This window comes from Schistocerca gregaria, chromosome 3 (assembly GCF_023897955.1).
Source record: "Schistocerca gregaria isolate iqSchGreg1 chromosome 3, iqSchGreg1.2, whole genome shotgun sequence".
Taxonomy (NCBI): Eukaryota; Metazoa; Arthropoda; class Insecta; order Orthoptera; family Acrididae; genus Schistocerca; species Schistocerca gregaria.
The window spans coordinates 525,974,359-526,000,284 of record NC_064922.1 but is presented as its reverse complement, the minus strand read 5'-3'; the positions used below and the strand labels follow the sequence as shown (position 1 = coordinate 526,000,284).

Here is a 25,926-nt window from a genome sequence, read left to right as displayed (position 1 = left end):
GCTGAAAGGCATAATAAGTCTTAAAAGATGATGATGATGTTGTGCGCATCCTTTGCAATGATTCATCACTACTATACATTAATTAACACTAAGCGGTACTGGTTTATCAGCTTACTATCTTAAGAGACAAACAAACATCATGTAGTGTAACACAGCAATCAGCCTATAGCCTCAAAATGCCAACTGTTAAAGTTGCATACAAACATGTATGTAAAACAATAAAAAATATATATTTCTTTCAACAGTAGCAACTAATATTTTCATTTTGGACACCTTTACCAGCTGTAGTTTTCAAATGTAAGATCCAGTTTACATAATCTCTAACAGTATTCCATTTGCCAATTTGGAAGCTTCATGTATAGTACTATGATTTATTTGATGCTAATTAGATTTGTGCACAAAACTTTGAAGTTTGTGTCATTGCAACCTAATGCTACTCCTCATTTTTTCTAGGCTAGGCCCATGCCATTTGCTTTAAAAGTAATATTTAAAGTGAAACTCGATAATTTATAGATATCAAGTTATTATCAGTTTGAAATCATCTACTAACACTCAATCTGATGTAGATATTTATCTGATGCTAGTCATGGACAACCTACTGGCAGAGTTATCAGGAGCTAGGTCTATTCTAAATTAGACTTAGCTGATACTTACCTCCAGTTATCCTCAAATGCAAAACCAAAGCATTTGTGATAATAAATGCACCTTATGAACAATACCAGTAACATAAATTACCTTTTGGTGTTGCAAGTGCTCCCGTATAATTTTTATTGTTAGAGTAACTTATCTAAGGTGTACCAAAAGTTGTAAATTATTTAGACATCATTATAGTCACTGGAGCTACAAAGGAGCAACAGTGCAACAATTTAAAATTATTGCTTAATAGACTTAGTGCACTTAAATGTAAATTAGATATGTATAGTTTGTTTCTTCTGACCAAACATTCACCAGCTCAGCCATACACTGAACACGATGGTCACATGCCCACATCAGCCCATACCAAGGTGACTGACAACCTCCCTCCTCTCAAAGATTTGAAGGAGCACCAATTACTTTTGGGCAAGATATATTACAATGACAAATTTATACTGAATGGTGAACAAATCAGCTTCAACAAAAGGTGGTCCAGTTTCATTTGTCTGTTACTTGTCAGGCAGCATTCTTGAAGCCAAATATGTGAGGTCTGTTGTCTGCCTGGTCACATTTGTACCAAGAAAACACTTAGTTGTGGTTACACACAGTGCTTGTAGTAAGCACCACACTGCTATGTAAGTCCCCTGAAGGCAAACAGTTAAAACAATGGTGAATTAAGCCAAACAGGTAAGGAGATATTGACTATTATTTACAATATCAAGAGACTCCACTCGTTCTTATATGGAACAAAATTCCTCCTGGTCACTTACCACAGACCACTAATTCCAGTTTTTGACCCTCAATGAAACTTAGCAGTTACAATGGTCCACAGATTACAGGTGTGAGCTTTATATATAAGCACCTACCATTATATTATGCACTGGAGGCTCACTGCTGAATGCATCAGCACATGCCCTGTTGCATCTACTGATAAGTCCTGATCACAAATTTGATAAGCAAGAGGAACTTTTTTCAGCTTGATGAAAACATTATGAACATGCAGGACAAATTTGCCATGATAGACTCTAGGCTCACAGGTCATGGCCTAACACTCTAAAAAGTGGCACATTAAGTGAGTGTAGATCATCCTGAGTGCCAACCCAAAGGTATGGAACCAGCACTATATTCAATTTTTCTCTTCATGGCCCATTCCCGATCTGCTACAGGACTATATGCACATCGCATTTGCTTGGAGCTATGTGTTTACTTCTGATGGATGCTCTCTCTGATTTCCCATATGCTGCCCAGATGCCATCAGCGACATTACCTCCTATGCTCTGGGAACCAGGGGCAACCTTTACTATTGAAGGAACACCATTCACCATATTCGACAGTGACCAACAGTTCAGATTGGACGAGCTCCATTCCTTTTACCTGACCTCTAGCCCTTTTTGTTCTGTATCAAACATGGCAGCAGAGTGACTGGTTAAATTATTCAAGCCCTTTGAGGAAGTTCTGATAGGCTTCCTCACTTCATGACTAATTGGAATGAAAGCAATGGAAACAGGACAGGAAAGGTATAGGAAGGAAATAATGACTTTCAGCCACACAGTGCATTGCGGCAGTGCAAAGGCGAGAGCTGAATAGTTTTGCTGGACCTGGATTCAAACCTGGATGCTCTACTTCTCTAGAACAGTTGACTTAACCACCTCGGTCAGGTGGACATGCTTCCCATCAGACCCAAATTTCCAACTTCCCACTCACTGAACTGCAAATACTCCCATCCATTAACCTCCTACTCATACCTATAATTATATGAGTGTGATGGCTGTTTGATGAAAAAAGTTTCAGTGTGTAAGTGCAACCAATGTCTGTACTTCTATGTGAATCAAGAACCTGCCAGTAGGAGGTTAATGGGTGGAGGTTTCTAAGATGTGGAGAGCAAAAAGTTGGGAATTTGGATCTGACCAGAAGCATGTCCACATGGATGAATTGGTGAAGGCAGTCATTCTAAATAAGGTGGAATATCTGGGTTCAAGTCCCAGTCTGGCACAAATTTTCTTCACTTCCTTTTGCATTGCCACAATGCCCTGTGCAGCTGGAGATCATTATTTTTTACTTATCTCTTTCCCATCCTGTCTCCTTTCCATGTTTTCATCTGTTCTTCTTAATTAAGCAAAGCATGAGAGTTTACTATGTTCAAAAAGTACTGTTCTTATATGAAAAATGTTCTTTTTACACCATTGAACAATGGAGTACCTAGTGCCAGCATTATTTGTCTGCATAAATATGAAACATAATTTCAAAGAAAAGTAAAACCTTATTAGCAACTAACAATTTTATCTACCTACTCAAATCTGCAACAAAATGTCAAACTCCTGAAGAGACAGCCTATAGAACAATAAAATACACTTATATTGGTAAACATTTGTATCAGATTCTACAAAACTCTCTAGCTGTTGTTGTAACATTTCAAGCTGCCAATGATGTTTTGGAGGGTAAAGGAGTGAGCTAAAAGAACATATTTCATATTTTTTGCTGAGAGAAAAGCCTGCATCAATTTCAGCCATGTTTGATGAATGTTTAATTTACTTTTCTCATGTGACTTAACTGACAACTCTGTGAGGTTTCAGGATCTCACATTTCTTGCAAAGCTAATGTGACCATGTAAAATGTTGTGGTCATGAATTTTCTGAAATGCTTCTATGGGAAAAGCTGGGCAGTTGACATGTCATGTCCATTACAATTTTACAGAGGTGTTTATTCTGTTCTGATCATATTACTCTTGGAGTATCTTCTGATCATCTCAATATTCTTACTTGAAAATCTCAAGACAATGGAGTATAAAATGTAAAACAATACAAGTGTAATATATGTGGTACCTTTTTGAAATTACTTGCTTGCCTCTTTTTTACTACACACTTGTAGCAATGTGGCATATTTTTCACATTATTTATAACACAAATTGTTTCAGGTATTTGACTATGACAGATTTTCTCGGAATGATGTAATAGGTGAAGTCAGGATGTCAATGGAAGATCTAGATGTGACATCTAGTGTTGAAGTGTGGGGTGAAATCAGCAAGCACAAAAAGGTTAGTAATTTTAGAGTAGAACACTGTGTTATATGATTTTTCATAGTTTTGCATATAAAAATGGAATAATTACATGTACAATCAAATAAATGTAATTATCAAATCATACAATATACACCATAATCATTAAGAGATAACCAAATCACAGTTACTAAAAGACAACTCTATGAGAGAGACTGAAATATGCCATTGTTAAACCCCCCTATAAGAGAGGACATAGGAGAGATGTCAGTAACTAGTGATGTGTTTCACTGCTGACATCATTTTCCAAAATTTTTGAGAAGGTGATGTGTTCTAGAATAGTATCATACCTGAGCAACAACAATATTCCCCAGTAAATCAGTTTGGATTTCCGAAGAATTCCGCTCCTGAGAATCCAATTTACCTGTCCACTCACCAAACTTTACAACCATTAAATAACAAAACAGTACCAGTTTATATTATCCATGACCCATTTGCCTGTGTGAATCGTAATATCCTCCTAGATAAACTGACATTTTATGGAACTGATGGCATATCCAACCAACAGATAGTGTCACATACATGGTCCAATCACTTAACGTAGCCACCACCTATGTTCGGTGTCAATGTGGAAAAACCATTCACAGTTGGCAGGTGGCAGCACTAGCAGTGGATGGTATATAAAGCACATCAGAGGGGGACATGGAAAACAGTTAGACATTGTTGTGATATGAAAACAGAGTGATTTACTTGACATCCAAACAGGCATGATCTCTGGCTTACAGGCCAAGGGTGGGAGCATTTCTAAAATGGCAAAGTTTGTAGTCTGCCTGTGTGCTGCCAGGGTTAAAGTATACCAAGCATAGCAAAATGGCGCTATACAAAACTCATGCTGAGGCACCTGTGGTGCACCCTGACAGGGGTGAATGACAGCTGTGGAGATGTATACAGGAGAATAGATGAACAATTGTTGAGCAACTGACTATCCAGATGAACCAAGGGGCTACCAACATTGTTTCCTGAATGACTGTTCAGCAAAAGTTGCTGCAAATAGTGACTGTAATTGGGTTTCCACAGCAGGTGACTGCTGACAGCTGACTGCTGTTCATTGGTGACAAAAACAGGCATTTGTACACCAATAACAGAAATTACATTTTATGCTCCATCAGAAAGATGGTTGTTGGCATGTATGTCATCAAACATTGGAAAGCAAACACCCAGCAACAGTCATCAGAAGTGTCCAATCTGGAGGGCATTCTCTGCATGATCTCATCATTCTGGAAGGCACAATGGATCAGTTTAAGTATGCTTCTATCCTTGGGAATATCCCAATCAAGAATCCATGATACCATCTCATTCAGGCTGTTCACACTAGGGAACCTCATCTGAGAAACCTAAGGCAGCTGGTCACAGCACTGGAGTTGCATGGCTCCACATCCCTGTTGGTATCTTCCAGAACCTCACTGACTCTCTTCCTGCATGTCTCATAGTAGTCTACACTGCAAAAGGTGGTTATTCAGGATTTTAACAGGTGGTCACATTAACGTGACTGAACAGTGTATAGTCAAAAGAATGCAGGAAGCTGTATTTAGTAATTCAACCAGTTAAACAGGGGAGATTCCTCAGACTGGGGAGAAATTGCATAAGGAGTTCCCCAAGGCAGAATCATAGGTCAGCTATTGTGCTTCATACTGTATTTTATGGACTAAAAGACACACATTTTTCTTCAAAAAATTGCCTCCAAAATTCAGATGCATTTCATACTCAAAATTAATATAAAAATGTCCAGTGTTTGATTTAAAATTCCTGCCAGTCTTAACAATGGCCACGTATTCAAGGCCACAGGAAACCTATCACTATTTGGTAATATTGGATTCAACTGACAGCAGCAGTGTACCGTTGGTACCAACATGAGTTGCGGAGACTCACATGTCACCCTTCCGCCCCACCATCACATTGCAGTCTACAGTTCCACTGAAATTGAAATGAAAGTGATGTGTTATCAGTAACAGTACAATATTTTTGTTAATAGCTATAAATTGAAAGTAAAGGCATATGTGGATGAACATCGAAACAGATCAGCTGAGCAGCATTTTGGCCCTCCACCAACAAGAAAAACCATTCATGATTGGTGGGATAGTAAATAAGGACTGAAAAAAAATGATTATTACTTAAAGTGCAAATAGAGGACTGAATGCAAAATGGCCAAAACTAGAAGATGATGTATTGAAATATATTCAAAGATACCAACAAAACCGCATTGGAATTAATACAAAAATTATTCAAATACACACTTTTAAGCTATCACTACAGTGGAACTTAACAGACTTTAAGGGTGGAGTAGTTGGTGTTACAAGTTTATGAAGTGTCATGGACTTAGCATGTGAACCAAAATCAAAATATCTCAAAGAATGTCACAAGAGTATGAAAAGAAAATATTATTTCTCCATTGCTTTCTTATTCAACATCGAAAGAAAACCAGTGTAGAACTAAGTTAACAGCGAATATGGATGAAACTTGTCTGACATTTGATATGCCAAGTGCCACAATTGTTGCCATGAAAGGTGTGAAAACTGTGATTATAAAAACTAGTGGATATAAAAAAACTACATTTTGTACTTTCATGTGTGCTGATGGAATTAAACTTAATCCAATAATCTTTTTCCAAGCACAAAATAATGCCAAAACTTTCTGAAATACTACCAGGTGGTGTTGTTCGTTTACATGACAAGGGTTTTGTGCCCAAAGATGATATGAAATTATGCATTAACAGAGTGTGGGAGAGAATAAAAGGTGCTTTATTGAAGAGGAGTTCTCTTCTTGTACTATATCAGTTTAGTAGCCATTTGAAAAATTCTGTGAAAGAGAAATTCAGACAAGGAAATACAGAGCTTGTTGTTATTCTGGGAGCACTTACTTCACAATTGCAATGTCTTGCTGTCTCAATAAATAAATCATTTAACATGTATATGAGAGAGGAATGGAACAGATGCATGAGGTATGAAACCCGACGTGAATTCATGCCAAGGAGAGCTCTAAAATGACCTACAATCAAACAAAATAAGGTAAAAAAAGGTAAAGTTAAAAAAAATCAAAAAGTCAAAAATTGATTGTTTTCAAAACCTGATTCAGAAAATGATTGTTTTTGTTGTTCTACAATCAAACAAGTGTGCCAGTGGATAAAACAGTTGTGGTCTAGAGTGACAGAAGACATTATCGTTAAATCTTTCAAGAAGTGTGGCATAAGCAATGCTCTCAATAGCAGTTAAGACCATCTTATAATAAAGAGGACAATGATGATGATGATGATGATGATGAGGTAGAACAAAAAGAAGACAAAGAAAAAGTAGAAGAAGAATGTTGAGATGACAATTTTCAGGGATTTTTAAGGTCAATTTGGTTTTATCAACTAAGAATTTTTTAGTGTAGCTTTCAGTCTAATAATAAAAATGGTAAAAATTTTATTTAAAAAAAAAAATGCTTACGTGTCTTATAGTTCATAATGTCTTACGGTCCATAAAATATACTTACCTCAGCTCAGTACAGCCGATAGAAACACAAAAAAACACCCGAAAATTTAAGTTCCTAGCTTTCGGAATAAATGTTCCTTCATCAGGGAGGAGAGAGGGGAAAGAAAGGGAAGAAGGGAAAGTGGATTTAGTTACTCACAACCCAGGTTATGAAGCAACAGGGAAAGGAAAACAGGGAAGGTAGCAAGGATGGAGGCATGGTTGTATGAGGGAAGCCAAAGATATTCTACTGCAGGTACTGTGCCAGCTTCAAACCAAAGAGGATGCATACAGAAGTAAAGAGGTGTATAGTATAAAGATGTAGGATGGAAAGATGCATGAATGGCTAAAGAGGAAAGGGAAAGAGGAGAAGACTGAAAAGTAAATGGGAGTGAGGTTGTTTAACGTAGGTTCAGTCCAGGGGGATGGCGGGATGATAGGATGTGCTGGAGTGCAAGTTCCCATCTCCGCAGTTCAGAGGGACTGGTGTTGGGTGGGAGAAGCCAAATGGCACATACAGTGTAGCAGGTTCCTAGGTCCCTAGAATTATGCTGGAGGGCATGCTCCGCTACTGGGTATTGGACATCTCCTAGGCGGACAGTTCGTCTGTGTCCGTTCATACGCTCAGCCAGTTTAGTTGTTGTCATACCAATGTAAAAGGCTGTGCAGTGCAGGCATGTCAGCTGATAAATGACATGTGTAGTCTCACACGTGGCCCTGCCTTGAATTGTGTGTGTTTTCCTAGTAGCGGGGCTGGAGTAGGTGGTTGTGGGGGGATGCATGGGGCAGGTTTTGCAGCGGGGTCGGTTACAGGGGTAGGAACCGCTGGGTAGAGAAGGTAGTCTGGGAATATTGCAGGGTTTAACAAGGATGTTACGGAGGTTAGGGGGACGACGAAAGGCAACTCTGGGTGGTGTGGGGAGAATTTTGTCAAGGGATGATCTCATTTCAGGGGTTGACTTGAGAAAGTCATATCCCTGGCGGAGTAATTTATTGATGTATTCAAGGCCAGGATAATATTAGGTGACAAGGGGACACTTCTGTGTGGTCTGAGGGTAGGAATATTGTTGTTGGACGGGGAGGAATGTATTGCTCGGGAGATCTGTTTGTGGACAAGGTCTGCAGGATAGTTGCGGGAGAGGAAAGCACTGGTCAGGTTATTGGTGTAATTGTTGAGGGATTCGTCACTGGAGCAGATACGTTTGCCACGAATACCTAGGCTGTAGGGAAGGGAGCGTTTGATGTGGAATGGATGGCAGCTATCAAAGTGAAGGTACTGTTGTTTGTTGGTGGGTTTGATATGGACAGAGGTGTGGATGTGAGCTTCAACAAGATGAAGGTCAACATCCAGGAAGGTGGCTTTGGTTTTGGAGAAGGACCAGGTGAAATTCAGATTCGAAAAGGAGTTGAGGTTATGGAGGAAATCAAGGAGTGTTTCTTCACCATGAGTCCAGACCACAAAGATGTCATCTATAAACCTATACCAGGCCAGGGGAAGCAGCTGTTGGGTCTTCAGGAAAGCCTCCTCCATGCGGCCCATGAAGAGGTTGGCATAGGATGGAGCCATCCTGGTTCCCATGGCAGTTCCCCTGATTTGTTTGTAGGTCTGGCCTTCAAAAGTGAAGTAATTATGGGTGAGGATGAAGTTGGTAAGTGTGATAAGGAACGAGGTTTTTGGAAGATCTTCGGGTGGGCGTTGGGAGAGGTAGTGCTCAAGGGCAGAGAGACCATGGGTGTGTAGGATGTTTGTGTAAAGGGATGTAGCATCTATGGTCACAAGAAAGGTTTCAGGTGGGAGGGGAGTGGGAATGGATTTGAGGCGTTCTAGGAAGTGGTTTGTGTCCTTGATGTAGGATGGGAGTCTGCAGGTGATAGGTTGGAGGTGTTGGTCTACCAGAGCTGAGATACGTTCTGTTGGGGCTTTGAAGCCTGCTACAATGGGACGGCCAGAATGGTTCTCTTTGTGGATTTTGGGTAATAGGTAGAAGGTAGGGGTAGCTCAGTCTGAATGGAGGGAATGGGATCCTGGGTAACAGCTTTGTAGGTTGAGGTGTCGGAGAGTTGACGCAGTCCTTCTGCCACATACTCCACACGGTCAAGTACCACAGTTGTGGAGCCTTTATCTGCCGGAAGGATTACAATAGAGGGGTCTGTTTTCAGCTGCTTAATGGCACGGGATTCAGCTGGGGTGATGTTGGGGGTTGTCGGGATGTTCTTCAAGAAGGACTGGGAGGCAACACTGGATGTGAGGAATTCCTGAAATGTCTGCAAGGGATGGTTTTGGGGGAGGGGAGGAGGATCCCTTTGAGAAGGCGGTCGGAACTGTTCTAAACAAGGTTCAACACTGGGTCTAGTATTTGGGGGCTGTGTTTGGGTGGTGAAGTGATATTTCCAGATGAGGTTCCGGGTGAAAGAGAGGAGATCTTTAACCAGGGCAGTGTGGTTGAATTTAGGTGTGGGGCTAAAGGTTAAGCCTTTTGATAGAACAGATGTCTCTTGAGGAGAGAGGGATCTGGATGAGAGGTTTAGAACTGAATTGGAGTTGGTGATATGTGGCATTTGACTGTGGTTATAGTTGAGATTTGGTCTGTGTGGGGTATGTGCTGGGACGGGGAGATTGAGTAGGGTGGCTAGGCTAGGTTTGTTGGCTATGAGGGGGGTTTGTTGACGGTTCTGTTGTGGTTGGCGTTTGTGAGGGATAGGGAGAGGGACTCCACTTCTTAGGTGTTGCACTAGCACTGTGGATAGTTTTTTCAGGTGGTGTGTGGCATGGGACTCAAGTTTGCGGCTGGCTTCTAGGATGATGTTCCTGAGTGTGTTCTCCAAGCAAGGGTTTGAGAGGTGGAGGACTTTGAAGAGAGATAGGAGCTGTTGGGAGTGGTGGTTACATGAAGTAGTGTAGAGATTCAGGACAAGTTGGGTAAGGGCTAAGGATTGAAGGTTCTGGAAGTCCAGGAGAGATTGGTGGCAGGAGGAATTGCACCCAGAGATGGGAACTTTTAAGGTAAGTCCTTTAGGGGTAATTCCAAAGGTTAAGCAGGAACGGAGGAAAAGTATGTGGGATTGCAGTTTGGCTACGGTAAATGCATGTTTCCGGAATGAATGTAAATAATGTGGTATAGGATTAGGGTACATAGTGGGTAACTGGTGGGTATGGAAATTAAATAACTAAAGTTAGAATAGTAATCATAAGAAGGAATAAAACACGGAAGGAAGGGCGAGAAAGAAAGAAATTGTGTTGGTAACGTTAAATACCAAAGAAAGACCACCAAATAAGAAAAATACAGAAAAAGCTGACCAGACCAAGCAAGTATGTCCAGATCAGGGGAAAAAGAACACACGCTGCTCAAAAACAGAGATAGCGAGTAGCGAAAAAAAGATCGCGTATGACGCAAAAAAGATCGCGCGTGCCGTAAAAAAGATCGTGCGTGCGCAAAAAAGATCGCGCGTGCCGCAAAAAGGTTCGCGCGTGCCGCAAAAAGGTTCGCGGGTGGCGCAGAAATGTTACAAAAAATGCTTCCTGTGGCAGAGAAAGATAGGCAATGGTACAAAAATATCACCAGCAACACGAAATCGACGGAATTGGATGATACTGATAGGTGTGGAAGAGATTGTTGGAAGTGATTGTTGGCTGGAAAACAGCGAATAACGAACGTTAAAACTATGTAATATTAAATAATGGAATGTTAAATAAATAAATCAATAAATAGAAAAAGAGAAGTGGACTATAAACCGAACAAGACAATAGGAGGCAAATGAAACTAGCACAGTTGGTGAAGAAGAGAAAGTGTTTAGATGACAGATGTAAGTGATAGCTAACAAAAGGGACAAAACAATGAAGAATGTGGACCATATAGGTGATCTAACTAATTAATGAAAAATCTCATATAAAGATGTGAAACAATTACTAACAAAGAGATAGAGGGGCTGGCCAGTACTTACTTCAGCTCAGTACAGCCGATAGGAACACAAAAAAACACCCGAAAATTTAAGTTCCTAGCTTTCGGAATAAATGTTCCTTCATCAGGGAGGAGAGAGGGGAAAGAAAGGGAAGAAGGGAAAGTGGATTTAGTTACTCACAACCCAGGTTATGAAGCAACAGGGAAAGGAAAACAGGGAAGGTAGCAAGGATGGAGGCATGGTTGTATGAGGGAAGCCAAAGATATTCTACTGCAGGTACTGTGCCAGCTTCAAACCAAAGAGGATGCATACAGAAGTAAAGAGGTGTATAGTATAAAGATGTAGGATGGAAAGATGCATGAATGGCTAAAGAGGAAAGGGAAAGAGGAGAAGACTGAAAAGTAAATGGGAGTGAGGTTGTTTAACGTAGGTTCAGTCCAGGGGGATGGCGGGATGATAGGATGTGCTGGAGTGCAAGTTCCCATCTCCGCAGTTCAGAGGGACTGGTGTTGGGTGGGAGAAGCCAAATGGCACATACAGTGTAGCAGGTTCCTAGGTCCCTAGAATTATGCTGGAGGGCATGCTCCGCTACTGGGTATTGGACATCTCCTAGGCGGACAGTTCGTCTGTGTCCGTTCATACGCTCAGCCAGTTTAGTTGTTGTCATACCAATGTAAAAGGCTGTGCAGTGCAGGCATGTCAGCTGATAAATGACATGTGTAGTCTCACATGTGGCCCTGCCTTGAATTGTGTGTGTTTTCCTAGTAGCGGGGCTGGAGTAGGTGGTTGTGGGGGGATGCATGGGGCAGGTTTTGCAGCGGGGTCGGTTACAGGGGTAGGAACCGCTGGGTAGAGAAGGTAGTCTGGGAATATTGCAGGGTTTAACAAGGATGTTACGGAGGTTAGGGGGACGACGAAAGGCAACTCTGGGTGGTGTGGGGAGAATTTTGTCAAGGGATGATCTCATTTCAGGGGTTGACTTGAGAAAGTCATATCCCTGGCGGAGTAATTTATTGATGTATTCGAGGCCAGGATAATATTGGGTGACAAGGGGACACTTCTGTGTGGTCTGAGGGTAGGAATATTGTTGTTGGACGGGGAGGAATGTATTGCTCGGGAGATCTGTTTGTGGACAAGGTCTGCAGGATAGTTGCAGGAGAGGAAAGCACTGGTCAGGTTATTGGTGTAATTGTTGAGGGATTCATCACTGGAGCAGATACGTTTGCCACGAATACCTAGGCTGTAGGGAAGGGAGCGTTTGATGTGGAATGGATGGCAGCTATCAAAGTGAAGGTACTGTTGTTTGTTGGTGGATTTGATATGGACAGAGGTGTGGATGTGAGCTTCAACAAGATGAAGGTCAACATCCAGGAAGGTGGCTTTGGTTTTGGAGAAGGACCAGGTGAAATTCAGATTCGAAAAGGAGTTGAGGTTATGGAGGAAATCAAGGAGTGTTTCTTCACCATGAGTCCAGACCACAAAGATGTCATCTATAAACCTATACCAGGCCAGGGGAAGCAGCTGTTGGGTCTTCAGGAAAGCCTCCTCCATGCGGCCCATGAAGAGGTTGGCATAGGATGGAGCCATCCTGGTTCCCATGGCAGTTCCCCTGATTTGTTTGTAGGTCTGGCCTTCAAAAGTGAAGTAATTATGGGTGAGGATGAAGTTGGTAAGTGTGATAAGGAACGAGGTTTTTGGAAGATCTTCGGGTGGGCGTTGGGAGAGGTAGTGCTCAAGGGCAGAGAGACCATGGGTGTGTAGGATGTTTGTGTAAAGGGATGTAGCATCTATGGTCACAAGAAAGGTTTCAGGTGGGAGGGGAGTGGGAATGGATTTGAGGCGTTCTAGGAAGTGGTTTGTGTCCTTGATGTAGGATGGGAGTCTGCAGGTGATAGGTTGGAGGTGTTGGTCTACCAGAGCTGAGATACGTTCTGTTGGGGCTTTGAAGCCTGCTACAATGGGACGGCCAGAATGGTTCTCTTTGTGGATTTTGGGTAATAGGTAGAAGGTAGGGGTACGTGGCTCAGGTGGAGTGGGTAAGTCTATGGAAGCCATTGTGAGGCCTTGTGAGGGACCTTGGATTTTTAGGATTTTTTGCAGCTCAGTCTGAATGGAGGGAATGGGATCCTGGGTAACAGCTTTGTAGGTTGAGGTGTCGGAGAGTTGACGCAGTCCTTCTGCCACATACTCCACACGGTCAAGTACCACAGTTGTGGAGCCTTTATCCGCCGGAAGGATTACAATAGAGGGGTCTGTTTTCAGCTGCTTAATGGCACGGGATTCAGCTGGGGTGATGTTGGGGGTTGTCGGGATGTTCTTCAAGAAGGACTGGGAGGCAACACTGGATGTGAGGAATTCCTGAAATGTCTGCAAGGGATGGTTTTGGGGGAGGGGAGGAGGATCCCTTTGAGAAGGCGGTCGGAACTGTTCTAAACAAGGTTCAACACTGGGTCTAGTATTTGGGGGCTGTGTTTGGGTGGTGAAGTGATATTTCCAGATGAGGTTCTGGGTGAAAGAGAGGAGATCTTTAACCAGGGCAGTGTGGTTGAATTTAGGTGTGGGGCTAAAGGTTAAGCCTTTTGATAGAACAGATGTCTCTTGAGGAGAGAGGGATCTGGATGAGAGGTTTAGAACTGAATTGGAGTTGGTGATATGTGGCATTTGACTGTGGTTATAGTTGAGATTTGGTCTGTGTGGGGTATGTGCTGGGACGGGGAGATTGAGTAGGGTGGCTAGGCTAGGTTTGTTGGCTATGAGGGGGGTTTGTTGACGGTTCTGTTGTGGTTGGTGTTTGTGAGGGATAGGGAGAGGGACTCCACTTCTTAGGTGTTGCACTAGCACTGTGGATAGTTTTTTCAGGTGGTGTGTGGCATGGGACTCAAGTTTGCGGCTGGCTTCTAGGATGATGTTCCTGAGTGTGTTCTCCAAGCAAGGGTTTGAGAGGTGGAGGACTTTGAAGAGAGATAGGAGCTGTTGGGAGTGGTGGTTACATGAAGTAGTGTAGAGATTCAGGACAAGTTGGGTAAGGGCTAAGGATTGAAGGTTCTGGAAGTCCAGGAGAGATTGGTGGCAGGAGGAATTGCACCCAGAGATGGGAACTTTTAAGGTAAGTCCTTTAGGGGTAATTCCAAAGGTTAAGCAGGAACGGAGGAAAAGTATGTGGGATTGCAGTTTGGCTACGGTAAATGCATGTTTCCGGAATGAATGTAAATAATGTGGTATAGGATTAGGGTACATAGTGGGTAACTGGTGGGTATGGAAATTAAATAACTAAAGTTAGAATAGTAATCATAAGAAGGAATAAAACACGGAAGGAAGGGCGAGAAAGAAAGAAATTGTGTTGGTAACGTTAAATACCAAAGAAAGACCACCAAATAAGAAAAATACAGAAAAAGCTGACCAGACCAAGCAAGTATGTCCAGATCAGGGGAAAAAGAACACACGCTGCTCAAAAACAGAGATAGCGAGTAGCGAAAAAAAGATCGCGTATGACGCAAAAAAGATCGCGCGTGCCGTAAAAAAGATCGTGCGTGCGCAAAAAAGATCGCGCGTGCCGCAAAAAGGTTCGCGCGTGCCGCAAAAAGGTTCGCGGGTGGCGCAGAAATGTTACAAAAAATGCTTCCTGTGGCAGAGAAAGATAGGCAATGGTACAAAAATATCACCAGCAACACGAAATCGACGGAATTGGATGATACTGATAGGTGTGGAAGAGATTGTTGGAAGTGACTGTTGGCTGGAAAACAGCGAATAACGAACGTTAAAACTATGTAATATTAAATAATGGAATGTTAAATAAATAAATCAATAAATAGAAAAAGAGAAGTGGACTATAAACCGAACAAGACAATAGGAGGCAAATGAAACTAGCACAGTTGGTGAAGAAGAGAAAGTGTTTAGATGACAGATGTAAGTGATAGCTAACAAAAGGGACAAAACAATGAAGAATGTGGACCATATAGGTGATCTAACTAATTAATGAAAAATCTCATATAAAGATGTGAAACAATTACTAACAAAGAGATAGAGGGGCTGGCCAGTACTTACTTCAGCTCAGTACAGCCGATAGGAACACAAAAAAACACCCGAAAATTTAAGTTCCTAGCTTTCGGAGTAAATGTTCCTTCATCAGGGAGGAGAGAGGGGAAAGAAAGGGAAGAAGGGAAAGTGGATTTAGTTACTCACAACCCAGGTTATGAAGCAACAGGGAAAGGAAAACAGGGAAGGTAGCAAGGATGGAGGCATGGTTGTATGAGGGAAGCCAAAGATATTCTACTGCAGGTACTGTGCCAGCTTCAAACCAAAGAGGATGCATACAGAAGTAAAGAGGTGTATAGTATAAAGATGTAGGATGGAAAGATGCATGAATGTCTAAAGAGGAAAGGAAAAGAGGAGAAGACTGAAAAGTAAATGGGAGTGAGGTTGTTTAACGTAGGTTCAGTCCAGGGGGATGGCGGGATGATAGGATGTGCTGGAGTGCAAGTTCCCATCTCCGCAGTTCAGAGGGACTGGTGTTGGGTGGGAGAAGCCAAATGGCACATACAGTGTAGCAGGTTCCTAGGTCCCTAGAATTATGCTGGAGGGCATGCTCCGCTACTGGGTATTGGACATCTCCTAGGCGGACAGTTCGTCTGTGTCCGTTCATACGCTCAGCCAGTTTAGTTGTTGTCATACCAATGTAAAAGGCTGTGCAGTGCAGGCATGTCAGCTGATAAATGACATGTGTAGTCTCACATGTGGCCCTGCCTTGAATTGTGTGTGTTTTCCTAGTAGCGGGGCTGGAGTAGGTGGTTGTGGGGGGATGCATGGGGCAGGTTTTGCAGCGGGGTCGGTTACAGGGGTAGGAACCGCTGGGTAGAGAAGGTAGTCTGGGAATATTGCAGGGTTTAACAAGGATGTTACGGAGGTTAGGGGGACGACGAAAGGCAACTCTGGGTGGTGTGGGGAGAATTTTGTCAAGGGATGATCTCATTTCAGGGGTTGACTTGAGAAAGTCATATCCCTGGCGGAGTAATTTATTGATGTATTCGAGGCCAGGATAATATTGGGTGACAAGGGGACACTTCTGTGTGGTCTGAGGGTAGGAATATTGTTGTTGGACGGGGAGGAATGTATTGCTCGGGAGATCTGTTTGTGGACAAGGTCTGCAGGATAGTTGCGGGAGAGGAAAGCACTGGTCAGGTTATTGGTGTAATTGTTGAGGGATTCGTCACTGGAGCAGATACGTTTGCCACGAATACCTAGGCTGTAGGGAAGGGAGCGTTTGATGTGGAATGGATGGCAGCTATCAAAGTGAAGGTACTGTTGTTTGTTGGTGGGTTTGATATGGACAGAAGTGTGGATGTGAGCTTCAACCGACCCCGCTGCAAAACCTGCCCCATGCATCCCCCCACAACCACCTACTCCAGCCCCGCTACTAGGAAAACATACACAATTCAATTCAGGGCCACGTGTGAGACTACACATGTCATTTATCAGCTGACATGCCTGCACTGCACAGCCTTTTACATTGGTATGACAACAACTAAACTGGCTGAGCGTATGAACGGACACAGACGAACTGTCCGCCTAGGAGATGTCCAATACCCAGTAGCGGAGCATGCCCTCCAGCATAATTCTAGGGACCTAGGAACCTGCTACACTGTATGTGCCATTTGGCTTCTCCCACCCAACACCAGTCCCTCTGAACTGCGGAGATGGGAACTTGCACTCCAGCACATCCTTTCATCCCGCCATCCCCCTGGACTGAACCTACGTTAAACAACCTCACTCCCATTTACTTTGCAGTCTTCTCCTCTTTCCCTTTCCTCTTTAGACATTCATGCATCTTTCCATCCTACATCTTTATACTATACACCTCTTTACTTCTGTATGCATCCTCTTTGGTTTGAAGCTGGCACAGTACCTGCAGTAGAATATCTTTGGCTTCCCTCATACAACCATGCCTCCATCCTTGCTACCTTCCCTGTTTTCCTTTCCCTGTTGCTTCATAACCTGGGTTGTGAGTAACTAAATCCACTTTCCCTTCTTCCCTTTCTTTCCCCTCTCTCCTCCCTGATGAAGGAACATTTATTCCGAAAGCTAGGAACTTAAATTTTCGGTTGTTTTTTTGTGGTTTTTTTTGTGTTTCTATCGGCTGTACTGAGCTGAGGTAAGTACTGGCCAGCCCCTCTATCTCTTTGTTAGTAATTGTTTCACATCTTTATATGAGATTTTCCATTAATTAGTTAGTCCATAAAATATGGCATATGCAAACAATCTTCCATCTAATATACAACAAACAGCATTAGTTCTTTTTGCAGATGACACTAGTGCTGTAATTGATCAAAGCATACTTGCAGCAACATAAGAAATGAAAGAAATGCTCCTAACAGTGTCATTTACCGGTTTTCTGTGAATGGTCTCAGTTTTACAAGGACACAACATATTCAGTTCTTCAAAAATTTTAGGTGTCCATACTGAGGAGAATTTAAAATGGAAAAAGCACATTTTAGAGCTCCTAAAACAACTTAGTTCAGCCACATTTGCACTTAGAACCATTACAATTCTTGGAGAGAGAAATCAGTAAGTTGATATATTGTGCATATTTTCATTCAATTATGTCATATGGAATAATGTTTTGAGAAAACTCATCTCTAAGAAAGAAAGTCTTCATTGCTAAAAAACATGTTGTTAGAATAATATGTGGTGCTCTCCCATGATCATCTTGTAGACATCTTTTTAAGGAGCTTGGTATTCTGACTACTGCTTCCTCGTATATTCATTACCTCATGAAGTATGTTGTAAATAATCCACTCATTTCAAAAGGAACAATGATGCACATAATTACAATATTAGAGGGAAAAATTACATTCATAACTCCACTTTAAGTTGTCTTTAGCACAGAAAGGTGGTCACAATACTGCAGTTAAAATTATTGATCACTTACCCAAAGATGTAAAATGTCTGACAGATGAAAATAAAAATTTGAAAACAAACTGAAAAAGTTTTTATTCTGTAGAATCAATTTTACTTTTGCAATGTGTAAAAGGTGGTGGATGGGAATTACTAATTCAGGTCTGTATATTTAATAATAATAATAATGACAGAAAGACAAGAGCAATCATTCGGGAAACATTAACTGACACAGTCTCCAAGGTTAAATTTATGGGGGATATCTCGGAACCATTTGAAATCCAAACTGGAATGCGACAGGGTGACGGACTTTCACCATTACTCTTTAATATCATCCTTGAAAAAATTATCAGGACATGGGAAAAAGAAGCCAAAGGAATCCAAATTGGCATTAGAAAAGACAATAGATTCAATGTGAAGTGTTTAGCTTTTGCGGATGACCTTGCAATCCTCACAAATAATAGAAAGGAAGCCACTAACGCCACAGAGAAGTTACACGAAATTGCACAAAGAACTGGCCTGCAAATCTCATGTGAGAAAACCCAGTGCATAGAAAGAGTGCCACAAGACAAATTGCCTATTGTGGCAACCCATGGGAAAATCGTACAAGTACCACATTTTAAGTACCTGGGAGAAATCATCCAGCCATCAGGGATCAACCTAAAGGCCAATGAGGAAAGAATAAAAAAACTACAGAAAGCATATAAACTCACGTGGAACTATTATAACAAAAAGTCCATATCACTTTAATGCAAAATTGAGGCACTACAACACTGTCATACTTCCGGAGGCACTGTATGCATCTGAAACAACACAAATAGGTGGGCAAAGTGAAATCAAAGAAATAGAGAAACAAGAAAGGAAAATTCTCAGGAAAATTTTTGGCCCGATACAAGAGCAAGGAATCTGGAAGAAGAGACCAACATCAGAATTATATAAATACACAGACAAGATTACGGATACAATAAGGAAAAGAAGAATGCAGTTCTACAGACATATCCATAGGATGAATTAAAACAGAATTTCAAAGCGAATTCTTAAAGTCATCAACTCAAGCAGAGGAAAAACAAAATGGATAAAAAAAGTTGAAGAGGACCTCAGACAAGCACACATAACAGTAAACGATGCAGAAAATAGAACTGAATTCAGGAACACCATCAAAAAACATAAATTTGACACCACAACACAGAAGAGACCAGGATGCAAATGGACAGCGGAGCGAAAGAAACAACACAGTGAACACATGAAGAAAATTTGGGCTCAGAAAAAACATAAACAATCATCATAAAGGAATTCAAGTTCAAACGCTCTCTTAAATGGGAATAATCAATAATAATAATAATAGTAATAATAATAATGATGATGATGATGATGATGATGATAAAAAAGAAAACCTTATAAATGTTCAGCATGTAACCATATTTACAAATTAATTTGTGATGAGAATGTAAAATGATTCATTCAACATTATTACGATTTATCATTCAGGTGATCCATACAGCATGAAACTAACTAAGAAGCCCATATTTTCTTGTGTAAATCATGGTTCTGTGGCATTCATTGCTGGAAAACTTTCCATACAGTAGTTGAGCTACCAAGTCTACTATGAGATAAAGATCAAATGAGACTGCATTAATAAACATATATTTTCTACAAATAGCTTTTGTTTGCCAAAACTTCTTCTAACCACCATTCAACTGCACTTTTATACTGGCTAGCTTTGTCTGAACCAAGAAAACAGGTAGACATCAAATTCTTTCTGCCATTTCAGTTTAATGTGACAGTCACAGTGGATACAATTTCTCTGGAAACCCTCAGCTTCTATTGAATGCAGACTTGAAACTCTTGATAATCATTTCACACCACATGAGTATTCTGTTTCCTAACATAGCACTGTAGCAGCAGCTTTTTAAGAGAATGTGATGCCAATACTAAATGGCCCATTCAGCATGTTATTGGGCCTGTCTGTACTGTGGTGCATGGCACTGTGGTTGCAAAGATGGACCTCACCTTGGATGTCAGGAATGAAGTTATGCATCATGCAGCCCATTGCGCACAGTTTGAGTCATAACATGATGTCCTGTGGCTGCACAAAAAGCATTATTCAACATGGTGGCATTGTTGTCAGGGTTCCTCTGAGCCATAATCTGTAGGTACCAGTCATGCACCACAATAGTAACCCTTGGGCAGTCTGAGTGAGGCATATTATTGAGAGTTCCTATCTCTCTGTATCTCCTCCATGTCTGAACAATGTCACTTTGGTTCAGTTCAAAACACCTGGATACTTTCCTTGTTGAGAGCCCTTCCTGGCACATAGTAACCATGCGGATGCGATCAAACTGTGGTATTGACCATTTAGGCAAGTTTGAACTACAGACAACATGAGCTGTGTACCTCCTTCCTTGTGGAATGACTGTAACTGATTGGCTGTCAGACACTCTCTGTCTAATAGGCCCTGCTCATGCATCATTGTTTACATCTTTGGGTGGGTTTAGTGACATCTCTGAACACTCAAAGGGACTGTGTCTGTGATACAATATGTGCAATCAATGTATATCTTTGGGAGTTCTGGGACTGAGGGTGATGCAAAACTTTTTTGATGTGTGTACATGGATCAACTGGCTGTCAGAGGATCACATGGAAAACGGAATGATGCGCTGTCGTCTTCAGCAATGAAAGTGGGTTCTGCCTGCGTGCAAGTGATGGTCATTTGCATGTACAGCATAGATCTTGTGAGGCCTGACTTGTAGAGTGGAAGCAATAAATAGTTAGAACATGAATTGTTACAAAAGCTTATTTGAAAAATGCTGGTGAGAAAATTATAATGTTATTCATCATATTCTTGATGTAGATGAACAACAGCTATCTCTTCACATTACACTTATGTTCCTGTTATCATCTGCATATTTTACTGGTATATACCTCAATAGCTTACCCACTGGCTCCCCTCCTGCCATCTAAATTTCTATAGGGACACAGAACAGAGCACAAATGTAATGATTTGGATTACAGTCATAGAAATATGTCAGATTGTGAATACAGTCTCACATAGTCATATAAATGTGTGATGAAATGGTAGACAGAATCTTTAGATATGATAAGTGAGCCCAACTCTTCTGAAACGCAAGTCAACAGAAATTACTATATCAGGTAAGTCATACTACCAAAACTGGTACCCTACCTTCAGGGCACTCCTGAAAGATACAAACAGAGTAATTAATGCTTGACTATGTGTTGCAAGAGATAGTCAAAATTTATTTTCTGCATAAAACATACCACTTATTTCCCAGATCCTTATTTGCAAAAGGCTCTCTCTTATTGCAACATGTGGAACCTTCACCAAATACTGTTTAATTTTGTTTTATTGATTTGTAATGTAATCATTTCTTTGTATCACTATAGGTTACATCCAGACTAAATTCCATTCCCTCTAATGGTTCCTTTATGGTGCTAATATTATTAATAAGTAACAAACAAGAAATGTATAATGAGAGCACAGGGGAATGAATGAATTGTAGTGAATTCCAAGACATAATAATTACCTCGTGAAAGTGTAAGGGAGTGTGTGCAGATTGGAAATTATATCACCAGTACTATGTGGTACGGAATGTTGGCTATTGGAAAATACAAGTCATGCTGTACAAACAAAGATCTTTTAATAGGGTGAAGGAGACAATGGAAAATGACATATTAAGTATGAATAATATTAAGTTCATTGAGCCAGTTACAGAATTGTAGTACATAAATCAAATCTAACAGTTCCAATCAAAGAAGTACACATTTAAGCAAAAATGAAAAATTTGCTAAATAGTTCTAAGAAACATCAGAAAACTGAAGAGTATGAAATGCAAAAATGAATATGTATGAAAGTAAATTACTCACATATAATGAAGTTTATCTGGCTTATTCATCAGTATGTATAAAATAAAAACTGTGGACAGTGATCATAAAGTTAATCAAACGGTCAGAAAGAAAAAAAATATCACTGATGGAATAAACATAGAAACAAATGAGTAATTAGATTCATCTAGTAGTGACAGCAGCATACAAAAGTTACATAAAACATAAGTAAATGGGAGGACAGGAGAAGACCAGTTATTAAAAAGAGAACAGAGGAAAATATGAGTGTTTTCATGTAGTGCCATAGTGCAGCAATAAGAATAATGCTTGGGTGAACAGAGTTCCCATAGTGTTTCATTAACATATGTCTCATTAGAAATTGCTAGTACTTTAATTTTCACTGGTACAGTAATTTGGATTACACTTGTGCCAGTAGGCAAAGTAAAATGTTCATAAACCTTTGTCTCTATTTGAATAGTTCCTGAGATTAACACTTGGGATGTTCCCAAATTTTCTTCTGTTTCTTGTTCCTTAATTAACACTATGAGCAAAAATATAATGGTGTTAGATCTGAAGATCTTTGTGGCCAGATAACACAACTACCAAGAGCTATCAACAGTCAAAGAAGGAGTGATTCAAAATTGGCCTCACACTTGAGGTGGAATATAAAGGAGCTCCGCTACAGTGGAAGTACCTTGCATGACATGTGACCAGTGAAATGTCCCCTAGTTGTTGAACTAACATATTTTCTAGAAAACCAAATAATTGTGTCCTGTCATTCATTGCTCCAAAATAATAAGGCCTACTGAACATGTGTCCTATGATGATGATGATGATGATGATGATGATATTTGGTTTCTAGGGCACTCAACTATGCAATTATCACTGCCCGTACAAATTCCCAACCTTTGCTCAGTCCAATCTCACCACTTTTATGAATGATGATTAAATTATGAGGACAGCACAAAAACCCAGTCATCTGAAGGCAGGTGAGTGTCCAATCATGGCATCTATACACTTACATCTTTGATATCAATGGATGATGACACGTTGTCGGCAGAGGCCGTGAGCATCACAGGTTTAGTGGTTCTGCCACAAGTAGCAGTAACTATGCCATGAGACCACCAACCACACGAGTTAGCCACCTGGTGAACTACAATGATGGTAATTTTTCAACATAATCCTGCTTTAGATCATTATCAAATAAAGTGGTACAGCTGATGAAGCCCTGTGATACCAGTAACTCAAGCTTTTTGTGATATCTTTTGAATCAGAACATTTAACACAATTCAACCATTTGGAATATGTCAGCCAACAAGTGGACATTCCTTGTGTATTTAAGCTATAATATAATGCTTATAAATGTGCATAATAAGTGTGGTTAGTGTTTAAAACACAATTTAGCTATAAATAAATGCTACAATTATCAAAACAGTATAACTTTACTTGCAGTTATATTTAGATTGCTGAAAGAAAGGAAGTTAATATCAAAAATAATTTTTTATAAGGAACTGAGAAGGTTACCATTTTTCTGTATTACTTTTAATACTAAGCAGGAGTACATGGGCTTGTACACACTTTTCATCTGGAAATACCAGCATTTTAATAACTTGTGTGTCAGTTGTATAGTTAGTTATGAATGCAATATCATTTCAGCCTCCTGAAGAATTACAAGAAGTTCTGCTGTCACTCAGTTACCTTCCATCTGCCGAACGCCTAACTGTTGTTTTGCTGAAGGCCAGAAATCTTTTCCTACCTCCAGATAAGGACACTGTTGGTAATATACTAAAATTTTCCAACCTGTTAAAAATTAATAAAAATTCAGTAGCTTTTCTTAATCCATACACAGTCATTATGTCCTATTTTTCCCCTTTGTTACTGATCTAGTAAAGTATAGCACAAGAGACTGTCTTCTCAAATATCAGGTTTGTAGTAAAGAAACTGAAAGGTGCAAATGTTAACTTAGCAAACTAATGTATCATGGTCACTCTGAATGTAGGTAATGATAATAGTTGAGTTCTGGTTTGTAACAGCATTTTCAAGTGACAATATTATGAAAAGGCAAGTCGCTACTCACCATATAGCAGAGATGCTGAATCGCAGATAGGCCAACAAAATGACTCTCGCAATTAAAGCTTTTGGTCATAAAGACCTTAGGCCTTCATCAACAATAGACACACATACACACACACACACACACACACACACACACACACACACACACACACACTTGCAAATGCAACTCACACACACGAGTGCAGTCCCAGGCAACTGAAACCACGCTGCGAGCAGCAGCACCAGTGCATGATGAGATTGGCAACTGAGTTGGGGTAAAAAGGAGGCTGGGGTGGGGAGGGGTAGGGATAGTATGGTGGGGGTGGCAGACAGTGAAGTGCAGCAGGTTAGATGGAGGGCAGGGGAGAGATGATGAGAGATGGGGGCAGAGAGGGAGGGGGGGGGGGGGGGAGCAGTGGAAAAGGAGGGTAATAAAAAGACTGGTATGGTTGTGGAATGATGGATGTGTAGTGCTGGAATAGGAACAGGGAAGTGACTGGATGGATGAGGACAGTGACTAATGAAGGTTGTGGTTTATAGGGTTACGAGAATGTAGAATGTATTGCAGGGAAAGTTCCCACCTGCACAATTCAGAAAAACTGGTGTTGGTGGGAAGCATCCATATGGCACAGACTGTGAAACACTCATTTAAATGAAGGATATCATGTTTGGCAGTGTGTTCAGCAACAGGATGGTCCAGTTGTTCATGGCCAAAGTTTGTTGGTGGCCATTCATGCGGACAGACAGCTTGTTGGGTTGTCATGTCTACATAGAATGCTGCACTGTAGTTGCAGCATAGCTTGTAGACCACATGACTGGTTTCACATGTAGTCCTACCTTTGATGGGATAGGTGATGTTAGTGACCAGATTGGAGTTGGTGGTGGTGGGAGGATGTACGGGTCAGATCTTGGGTCTAGGTCTATTACAGGGTGGATGGACGAGTATATTATGCAGATTCAGAGGATGGCATAATACCATTGTAGGAGGGGTGGTAAGGATAGTGGTAAGGACATTTCAGGTCCTGACAAGAGATAATCAAAACCCTTGCGGAGAATGTAATTCATTTGTTCCAGTCCTGGGTGATACTGAGCTATGAGACGAATGCTCCTCTGTGGCTGGACAATGGGACTTTGGGAGGTGGTGGGGGACTGGAAAGATAACACACGGGAGAATTGTTTTTGTACAAGGATGGGAGGATAATTAATAATTAACTATGTCTCACTGAAGTCTTCACTGACCATAATTATCTTCACGACCTTGTACAAAAACAAATCTTCCATGCTTTGTAGGCTTAGGTACCCATCTATATATAACAGAGGACATGATAATTTCTTGTAACATTATTTACATGACTGATAAAATGTATTTACAGTTAACATTTACAACTTTATCAAAATTTGGATACACAGTTTGGTTCATAAATGAGTATTGACATGTTTTGTATAAATCAAATTGCTGCAAATATATATTTTTAATACAAAATTTAGTAAACTGATAATTCAGAACAACCAAGCAAGAAAATTTCTACATTAAATTTAATTAAACAATGATTTTCTTGACTAATATTTTCAATGAGTCTTAATTTGAGTCCCAAAATTATATAACTGTTGTTTCTGTAGCAAATAATTCAGAGTTGTGATTTTGAGTACTGCTGGAATTTGAAGGCAATTTTATGAAAAATAAAGATACTTTGAAATCCAGCAGAAAGCCTTTTCAAGTGTGATGAAAATTATAAACTGATATTCTAACATAATTAAATATGACAATTTCAACAGTAATTTACAGAATATTTGCTCTATCAGCAGTCTCTGTATTGGGATGTGCATCAGTTGGTTCAAATGGCTCTGAGCACTATGGGACATGACTTGTGAGGTCATCAGTCCCCTAGAACTAAGAACTACTTAAACCTAACTAACCTAAGGACATCACACACAGCCATGCCCTGGGCAGGATTCAAACCTGCGACCATAGTGGTCGCTCAGTTCCAGCAGACTGTAGCATCTAGAACCGCTCGGCCACTCCAGCCAGCTGATGTGTATCAGTCTTGGCATCAATCAGCTCATAATGGTCATAGAATGCAGGCTTTCAGAGGTGGTATTTTG

At 40.7% G+C, this 25,926-nt stretch overlaps 1 protein-coding gene across 1 annotated transcript in view; it reads left to right on the top strand.

Annotated features, from left to right (window-relative positions):
* LOC126355448 (synaptotagmin-6) overlaps window positions 1–25,926 on the top strand; it is a 180,551-nt gene that overhangs the window by 77,229 nt on the left and 77,396 nt on the right. Inside the window, exons 4-5 of the mRNA XM_050005763.1 lie at window positions 3,548–3,667; window positions 23,425–23,545. Of these exons, the coding sequence (XP_049861720.1) occupies window positions 3,548–3,667; window positions 23,425–23,545 (241 nt within the window). The remainder of the gene's footprint in view (window positions 1–3,547; window positions 3,668–23,424; window positions 23,546–25,926) is intronic.